A 10,000-nucleotide genomic window follows, 5' to 3' on the forward strand; every position below is an offset into this window, starting at 1 on the left:
TATATATATATATATATATATATATATATATATGTGTGTGTGTGTGTGTGTGTGTGTGTGTGTGTGTGTGTGACAATTCTCAATATAATATTGAACCGTTAGATACGACAGCCACGGTTCAATATGCGCTTGTATATTGTGGTTTTTCGTTTTGCGTTTAAATAACTTCCGCAACTTTTATTTCTCTTTGTGTGTGCCCGTGAGTTTGAGCATTATATAATGAGCATTTGAAAGAGCAACACATGACGATTAGCAATGGATTACAAATATACTTAATTATTAAGAAAATACCTGAGATGGCTTGAAGAACACAGATAAACCGTACATTGCCGAGTCGAGTGTTTATTGTCCATGTTTCATCATTCAAAACGTTTCTATCAGTCACAGGATAGCTGGATGTCTTTGTCCATATTAGGGATTTCCTGGAGCCTCATCAGTTCTGTTACTTAGGCTAGCCGCACACTAGACGATTTTAAGGCCGATTTTAAGCCCAATTTGCATCCCCAAACGATCGGGGTGTGTGGCCCGATTTGAGGCTTGTCACAAATGATTTTTTGTCCAAAAATTCTCTGTTGTGTGGTGTCATTACGGTTATTTATCTGCTCCCGATCGAGACGGAGCATCCCCGAACTCAAATCGTAAATATCAAACATGTTTCAGAGGATCATAAGGCTAAAAATCAGTTGAACTGTCTTCATGTCTGTGGTCTCCCATGGTTTTAAAACCGTTTAAGATTTGAAAATCATCTAGTGCGCGGCCAGCTTTATGTGATACATATGCGGAGTTTCTGCGCGAGGGCGCCCTCTGGCTTCCAGTATGAATTAAACAAACATTACATGTGTTTATTTATAGCACTCAATACTAGCCACTCCATCCTATTTTGGGGTAAAAATAGGAAAAATAATACTTCTCTCAAAAGAAATTTGAAGTAGACATATGATAATTCATGTTTTTCTCCAGTTTTTGTTTTAAAAATCACATTTTAAATTGCAAATCGCAAAAAAAAACAAAAAACTCTGATGTTCCAATTCATCAGAACCGAACTGAACCTAAAACTGGTTAAAAAAACCGAGGTGTGTATTGAATCGTAGCCTAACTGTATTGTTGCATCCCTAATATTTACATACATACACACACATATACTGTATATGCATACATATACAGTATATGTATGCATATACAGTATATGCATACATAGACGTATACATACACACACACACACACACACATATATATATATATATATATATATATATATATAAATGCTTTTAAAGAAGTCTCTTATTCTTACCAGGGCTGTTTATTTAATCAATAATACAGTAAAACAATAATAAAATACAGTAAAACCGTAATATTACAGTTGAACCCCCCCCCCAGTGATTGCAAACCTTTATTTTCAGCAGCCACTTCAGAATCTTCAGTGTCATGATCCTTCAGAAATCATTGTAATATGCTGATTTGGTGCTTGAGAAACATTTTCTATTGTTAATGTTATCTTTTAATTAAAAAATTCCTTTAGACACCATCTAGAACAACTTTAGAACAACTGCCGAAATAAACACATGATTCTGAGATATCACAGAGGATACATCTATGCCATCAAAAACCAACTAAATGAAGGCATCTTAGTATGTGACAAAAGTATATGTATGTACCTTGTTAAGCCAGAACTGGACTAAGATTACTTAACACCCATCCATGCTCCTGGCTGGATTTCTCTCAAGGGACAAGTTTCATAACAGTCTGTGATAATTTCTTTCTTTCGTTCTTTTTCTTTCTTTCTTTCGTTCTTTTTCTTTCTTTCTTTCTTTCGTTATAATAAAAAAAAAAAAAAAAAGAATGAGAGCTAGTGCACAGTATGTACAATTTGGCATATTTTGTATATAGTGTGTATGAGGTAGAGTCCAGTAAGAGTAGGGCAGGGCATTGTGAGTAATTTATTCAATCCCTGAGCTGTAATCCTGTGGTCAGCGGTGCAGATGGGGACCTGGGCATGTTTTGATTTCCGTGTGAGCTCCTTCCTATCCCCTCTTAAGGGGACAGTTGGAGCCGTTAAGGAAACTTTACCAGATGTTAGCCTGAGTGTTCAGGGCTCAGTCAGGTTTAAATGTGCTAATCTAAATAGAAGTTTAGTTTCAGCTGTGGCAGACTAAAACCCCCAAGGCAAAGTAAGTTAATCCTGTATTATAGGGCTGAATTACTCACACACCAATGCTAACCTCAGTTTTCCCGCACACTCTCGTATACCATCATCACATTAGCAATCTGAATAATAATTAATAAAAAAAAATGTAAATGTTGTTTTCATGTTTATAAAAAACAAGATGAATTATCTTAATTTCCCCTTACATTTATGTATTTCTGAATACTTCTAAAGACTATTAAGGCACACAAAATGCAAGTTATTTTTTCTTTTTTTCCAATTCTGATTTAATTCTATTACTGTGGCACCAGATGTTTAATTCATTGTGTGTGTATATTGAGAGCTCTGTTGACTGTTTTTTTTACAAACCCACTTTGTAACTGTATAAACATAGTGATGCACTGAAAATAATTTTTTACCTGAACACTGAAACCGAAATTAAAGTTTTTATTTAGCCAAAAAAACAAAAACAAAACAGAAAATAAAGTTTGAGTAATTAAATATGACAAATTGGGTAATTGAACTTAAAGGGGTCATATGATGCGATTTCAAGTTTTCCTTTCTCTTTGGAGTGTTACAAGCTGATTGTGCATAGATAAGATCCCTGAAGTTGCAAAGACTAAAGTCTCAAAACCAAAGAGATACTCTTTATCAAAGTTAAGACTCTGCCACGCCCCCCTAAAACGGCTCGTTCTAACACGCCCCCACATATCTACCTCACTATGTGGAAATATTTGCATAATGCGGCCCAAATGTGCACGCAAAGAAAGAAGGCGTGGTTTCAGTAACCAATAATTATCTTTAAAAAAGCATCATATGACCCCTTTAATATGCTTTCCAGCGTGTTGTGTTCTTGGGTGATAAATTAAACCAGTCGTAGAAGAGTTCTTCAGCAGCAAGCTGCCTCTCGATATTTCAGCCAAACACAATTTTACATATTAGCATCCTTTCTGGTCACAATGAAGTATGTCCACACTGCTGCCATGATTATATTTTGTTGTGTGCATGAAATAGATGCTGAAATGGTCAAAATATGTCATCAGAGAAGAGCTAATTAAATGTCACTGTTTTGGCCCTTGCAAACTTTTTACGGTTGTCAAAATTTTGATGCATCATTAGTGAACATTGTTCTTTTTAGAAATGCTCACAATATAGTTTAATCAATCAATCAATCAATCAGTACTAATTGCTAGATACTACAACAGTTGTGTGGCTCATCATACATGTAGACTGATTTTTGTGTGTGAAGTAAGAGCTAAATCAGTAAATGAGGATTTGATTTTGAAATCTGGTGCAGTTGGTCAGTGCTGTAGCATTGGTCTTTTTCACCACAGTTTCCACTCTCCCATTTGGTTTTTCTTCTATTCTACAATTAAAAAAAATTTGTTTCTAAATGCAATTTCTGTGATCTGCATTACTTGTCCTTTGGACTGGCTAGAGTCACAGGCGGGTTTCTTTCTTTAAGGCCATTTTTTTCTTCCTTCTGTTTGCTTCAGCATAACCTCCTGTTTAGTCCAATCCATTTTTTCCAAATTGAACTGAATTAATTGTAATAAATGTTCCCTGTGTCTGTCTCTCTGTCCAGCATGCGTCTTTGGTGGCGAGTCGTTCAGAGAAGGGAACAAATGTGTCGAGTCGTTCACTGGGTGCGAGATGTCGTAACTCCATGGCTTCTTGCTCAGACGAGCTGCCACACATCGGAAATTACCGGCTCCTCAAAACCATCGGCAAGGGCAACTTTGCTAAAGTCAAACTAGCCCGCCACATCCTCACGGGCAAAGAGGTGAGAGAGAAAGACTGCAAAAGAGAGAGTTTACATAGGTAAAACCAGTAGTGTGTGATAAGATGTTGGTACAGGAGCTGCTGTATTATGTCTCCTTATCATCAGAACACTTGTGAGCTGTAATGTGAGCTGGTGGTATATTTTTAAAGTGGTACAACTTAAGTGTGAACAACTCCACCCCCACGTTTACTTTTTATAAACCAAAGCTGATATAGTGTGATTTTAGGTGGTCTTTTTAGTGGGCAGCAGAGAGCTTTAATAATCTTGGACAGTAATAAATTATGATGTTTAAAGAATCATGCCAGCATACAGTGTTAAAATATTTAAAGTTCTAGATAATACCATAATAGAGAGTTTAAAAACTTTTGCAGCATTAATAGTGAACTTGTGGCAGTCAATTTGACATAGTCACCACTGACAAGCTACTACTAAATATATTGTAGAAACGTAATTTTCTGTAAAGCTGCTTTGCAATGATTTGTATCGTGAAAAGCGCTATACAAATAAACTTGAATTGAATTGACTTGCAGTCTGGAGCCACGTATACACCTTTGGGAGTGACAACTGCATTTAAATACAGATGGGAACCCCGTATATTATGGTTGTGTTTGTATACGGAATACAGTCGTCACTCCCAGACTCATGATGGCTGACATAACCACTACAACAGTTTGGCTGTAAATAGGTAACATGGATGCTAAAAGTTTTGTGCTATTTTTGACCAGAGTAATATTAGTGATCAGATAATAAAATACCCATCAACAGAGTGTTTTGTTTATGCTCTTTTTTTAGCTGCTACTAACAGCATGTGCTCTGTTTGAACTGTACAGTATGAGTTGCCTCTAGACCACATGGCTGGTGGGAGCAGCTATGGTGGAGAGAGACTGGCATGTGAATTTGCAAATGAGTCAAGACACATAGCTCTGGCTCTGACTAGCGCCACACAAGAACAAAAGAGACTTATATGCACTTTTAATTACATCATTGCATTAACAGTTTGGCTCTGTACACACTACACATTTAATGAATAAATTTGGTGATCACCTGAATTTTTTAATTTGTTGAATGTGGTTGTCACTCCTGTAAATAAACAAAGCTCTGAAGCAAGGAGTACTTTTAAAATCCTGACACAGATGTCTTCATATACTATGATATATAGTGGAGTCAAATACACTACTGTTCAAAAGTGTGGGGTCCGTAAGATTTCTTTTTGAAGGCAAGTAATTCTTTTATTCAGCAAGGATGCATTAAATTAATAAAACATGACATTAAAGACATTTATAATAGAAATTAAAAAGATGTATTTCAAATAAATGTTGTTTTAAACTTTCTATTCACCAAAGAATCCTGAAAATGCATCAAATTTTTTTTACAAAAAATATTTAGCAGCACAACTGTTTACAACATTGACAACATTGTTTTCAACATCACTGATAATAAGAAATGTTTTTTGAACACCAAATTAGCATATCAGAAAAATTACTGAAGGATCAGTGAAGACTGGAGAAATGGCTGCTGAAACTTCAGCTTTGCCATCACAGCAATGGCTATTTTAAATTGTATTTTACACTATTACTGTTTTACTCTATTTTTTGATCAAATACATTTTGAATAGTAGTGTACATATTCTCATTTTTGTAACCAAGAATTGTTTAATCTGGTTTCCCCATCCAGCAAGATTTGTTTTGATAAAAGCCTAAACTAATGAATGTCAAATGACACTATATCAGGTTTGATCACAAACAATTAAGACTTTTTTGGGGGCTATCTGTCTGGCATAAGAGAAATTTTATTTGGAGCTTAAATCACTAATTGTGCATTGCATTTTTAGGTTGCAATAAAGATTATCGACAAGACTCAGTTGAACCCAACCAGCCTCCAAAAGGTAAGACCAGTTTTCAAGACATTTTTTCTTTATTAATACAACTGTCACAATGCCATGCAATGATGTCATTTTAACATAGCACATAAAAGGAAAAAAATATGGACATTGTACGTAAACATTATCCAATGTCCAGAAAATATTGAGCACCTCAAATATATATATATATAGAGAGAGAGAGAGAGAGAGAGAGAGAACAGTGTGAGGCTCTTGGAAGTATTGCAGTAATATGTGTGTGCTGTTAGTGTTTAATGTCGCTGTTGAGTTTGCACTCTATCCTGTACACCAGTGACTCATCTGTCTCATTATAGATTATCACCGGCCTTCAATCCTCCCACTGAAGCCCACTGCTCAAATATAGCACTGAGTTTGAGCATACATCGAGATTTTTATTGATTATTGACAAAGCTATGCTTGAAATGCTTCTGACTTTTAACACGCTTGTGAAATCAGTGGTTTTCACTCATCTGGAGGGATCTTACATTAAATCTCAGCACTCACAACTCAGCACTTACCCTTTTGTGGGTAAGTGTACAAAATTTTAAATGTAGTAACTTAAACAACAAACCTTTTTTTAAACCTTTTTAAACAAGGTTTAAAAAAAAACATATGCAAGGATGAATAATTCACAATAAGATCAATAACATACTTTTTTTTATTAACAGTATACAAACAGGAATGAGAACATGAAAACACATATCAATTCAACATCCCCACCAAAATCGATAACATACTTAAAAGATGTATTTCATGCTGACTTTAAACTGACAATAGCAGTTTTTCAATAAACGTAATATTGTGCTTAATCATTATGAGAGATTGAGGCAATGTGATAAAAAAGAGAAGTGTAATGTGATTGACTTATGAATCGACAAGCCTCAGTAACCTACATGGGTGTGGAAAACAGCTGCTCATATATTCTTGTGATATGATTGACAAGGTTAGCTGTACAAGCTCCTCCCAAACATTTCATTAGACATCTGTATTGACTAGAAGACAGACTGGGTTGATTTAATCTTTACATTTTCAACTGTGTGTGTGTGTGTGTGTGTGTGTGCCTTCACGTGTAAATGTATATTTATCATCCAATAATGTGAATTAAAGGAACCAGGGGTGTATCAAAGCCATTACTTCTGAACTGCAGGTTCAAGACTCCATCCTGAGGTTTCCACAGCAACAGGGATTATATATTGAGTACTGCGTACAGATGGAGAGAGAACAAAATACAGAAGTATATATAATATAGTTTAGTCATGAAACTCTAGATGGCGCAGGCTGATGGGTTGTTAACGTAACTGATGATATTCAGAGAGTTAAATGACTTGGCACAAGCTGATTGGTGTTTCTGGATATTGCTTTCCTACATGAAGGCTTCATGTTCGTAATTATTGATGTAGATGAAGAATATCAATTTATTCTGGGAATGATTTAAATGGTATGTATTATTCTTGATAATCATTTTGTTCTCTCTTCTTTTGCAGCTGTTCAGAGAGGTGCGGATCATGAAGACTCTCCACCACCCCAACATTGGTAAGATGCACTAAAATGCAATAAATGCAAGCCTGCTGCTTTTATAATAATTACAATACAAAATAATTAGCTATTGCTGTTTAAATGTAAGTTTACAAAAAGTATTTCATGTCATCTACTCTTGTATATTACAGTCCAACTCTTTGAGGTTATTGAAACAGAGAAGACGCTTTATCTTGTGATGGAATATGCAAGTGGAGGTGAGCTCTCATGTACATACTGGAGTATGGAATATAACTTTGTTCTAAGAATAGAAAACAAATATAACTTAATTCTAGTGTGGCCAACATAATGCTGCAACAATGCAAAAAGACTTGATGGTCAACATAATATTTATAGGTGCATCTGTGATATTTGGGATATTATTCATGTGTGATTTGGTTTTCCAGGTGAGGTGTTTGACTACCTGGTGTCTCATGGGAGAATGAAAGAATTAGAGGCTAGAGCCAAATTTAGACAGGTGAGACATTTACCTTATCACTGCAGCATATAGTGCAGGATTAAAGATCATGGTATTGCATCAAATTAAGCCTCTGGTTTCATGTGTTTTAACTGGGTTGTGTTATTTTTCGTTTTGTTTCAGATTGTGTCAGCTGTTCATTACTGTCATCAGAAGAATATAGTTCACAGGGATCTGAAGGTACGGGCTGGAATCTTTAGAATGAAAAAATTAAATTTAAATTAAAATATATTTTAAAAATCTGAATTTTTGTCTTGTTTTCCACTAGAAATATCCAAATATCCTTAACACAATATAAATTTACTTGAGAAGCAAAATTGCAAAAGGAAATGTATGAATTATGCAGATTTTTCAGATCCCATCAGCCTCACTATGTTATGCCATTTTGTAACACTTTCTGTCCTGTTTTTTCTCTCCTTCACACAGTTCTGTACAACTTAAATATTTCCATCTCTTTCACTATTTCTGTCTTTACAGGCAGAGAATTTGCTATTGGATGCAGATGCTAACATAAAGATAGCAGACTTTGGCTTTAGTAACGAGTTTACGTTGGGGAATAAGTTGGACACCTTCTGCGGTTCCCCACCTTACGCAGCTCCAGAGTTGTTTCAAGGAAAAAAGTATGACGGGCCAGAGGTGGATATCTGGAGCCTGGGGGTCATTCTGTACACGCTGGTCAGTGGGTCGCTTCCTTTTGATGGACAGAACCTCAAGGTACAGTTACTCTGTTCCTACACCCACTATGATCCATTCCAGTCTCTTGACACCTTACTTACATTGGTATTTACAACAAAATACAAGTCAATCGCTTTTATTTATATAGTGCTTTATACAATACAGACTGTGTCAAAGCAGCTTTACAGTGTTAAACAGGAAAATAATGTTTCAATGATGCAAACAAAATTCAATTCTGCTGTAAAGCAGCTCTAAAAAGAGGACAATAGTAAACATCCAATTTTTCAGTTAAAGTCAATTCATTGTTTATTCGGTTCAGTTTAATAGCTGTGTGAAGTTCATCAATTATGGAATGAGTTCAGTTCATCTATAAAGCATCTGTTTTTTATTTATTTAAACTGTTTTCTATTTGAATATATTTTAAAATAAAATGTATGCCTGTGTTGACAGCTTAATTTTCAGCAGCCATTAGTCCAGTCTTCAGTGTTACATGTTCCTTCAGAAAGTATTCTGATATATTGATTTGGTGCTAAAAATGAATAGAAAGTTCAAATGAACAGCATTTTATTTTTTGTAACAATGTAAAAGTCTTGCAATTTGATGCTCCACTGCTGAATATGGGAAGTAATACAAAAAAATCTTACTCTAAATGAGAGAAATTAATTTAGAATAGTGCACCATTTTTTAACTTTGGACCTAAAAAGTTCTTTAAACCCTTATTTCTTTAGTAACTTTCTTGTCTAAAGACACACGGATATTTGTTTGTCACACATTTTGCTGGTGCATGTGTGTTTTCCAGGAGCTGCGTGAGCGAGTGTTGAGGGGGAAGTACCGTGTGCCCTTCTACATGTCCACAGACTGTGAGGGGATTCTGCGCAGGTTTCTTGTGCTCAATCCCAGCAAACGTTGCACTCTAGAGGTGCATATGTGCAGATACATGGATACACTCTGCCGTACCAAATCCTGTACCAGATACATTATATGATGCCTCTGTGCTGAGTCATATCTCTGTAAACTTTCTGTGTTGTAGAATGCATACAGCATGCATTTGCTAGAAATTGCTAATTATTTGTGTGTGATTCGAGTTATGAAGTCAGCGCAGTTAAATGACTGAGCTGGGAGGTTTCTGTGTAATCAGGATGCTGGTATTTCCTCCACAGCAAGTGATGAAGGATAAGTGGATGAATGCAGGGTATGACAGCGATGAGCTAAAGCCTCACACTGAACCAGCAGAGGACTACAGTGACCCCAACCGCATTGGTGAGCATGTAGACCAGTAGGAAACTGATTCAAGTGTTTTACTATGTATTTTGCTACTATTATTATTTTACTGTTGTGTTCAAATTATCCTTAGAATAAAGAGACTTGTTGTGTTTGTAAATATTCCTCTCTGTTCTCTGATTTCTTTGTCTTTCCAGAGATTATGGTCGGGATGGGTTTTACTACAGAAGAGATTAAAGACTCTTTACTTAATCAGAAATATAATGAAGCCACAGCTACATATCTATTGTTGGGGCTGAAGACTGA

At 35.7% G+C, this 10,000-nt stretch overlaps 1 protein-coding gene across 2 annotated transcripts in view; it reads left to right on the plus strand.

The window, feature by feature from the left end:
* Positions 1-10,000, plus strand: part of LOC107693438 (MAP/microtubule affinity-regulating kinase 4-like) — a 19,860-nt gene that overhangs the window by 1,851 nt on the left and 8,009 nt on the right. For both annotated transcript variants that reach the window (XM_016492829.1, XM_016492828.1), the window contains exons 2-11: positions 3,729-3,926; positions 5,758-5,811; positions 7,290-7,338; positions 7,473-7,538; positions 7,728-7,798; positions 7,922-7,978; positions 8,276-8,512; positions 9,273-9,392; positions 9,634-9,733; positions 9,892-10,000. The exon at positions 9,892-10,000 is cut by the window's right edge and continues 1 nt beyond it. In XM_016492829.1, coding sequence (XP_016348315.1) covers positions 3,729-3,926; positions 5,758-5,811; positions 7,290-7,338; positions 7,473-7,538; positions 7,728-7,798; positions 7,922-7,978; positions 8,276-8,512; positions 9,273-9,392; positions 9,634-9,733; positions 9,892-10,000 — 1,061 coding nt within the window. The remainder of the gene's footprint in view (positions 1-3,728; positions 3,927-5,757; positions 5,812-7,289; positions 7,339-7,472; positions 7,539-7,727; positions 7,799-7,921; positions 7,979-8,275; positions 8,513-9,272; positions 9,393-9,633; positions 9,734-9,891) is intronic.

The sequence above is a fragment of the Sinocyclocheilus anshuiensis genome, unplaced genomic scaffold (genome assembly GCF_001515605.1).
Source record: "Sinocyclocheilus anshuiensis isolate Anshui unplaced genomic scaffold, SAMN03320099.WGS_v1.1 scaffold1296, whole genome shotgun sequence".
In the NCBI taxonomy this organism is placed as follows: domain Eukaryota; kingdom Metazoa; phylum Chordata; class Actinopteri; order Cypriniformes; family Cyprinidae; genus Sinocyclocheilus; species Sinocyclocheilus anshuiensis.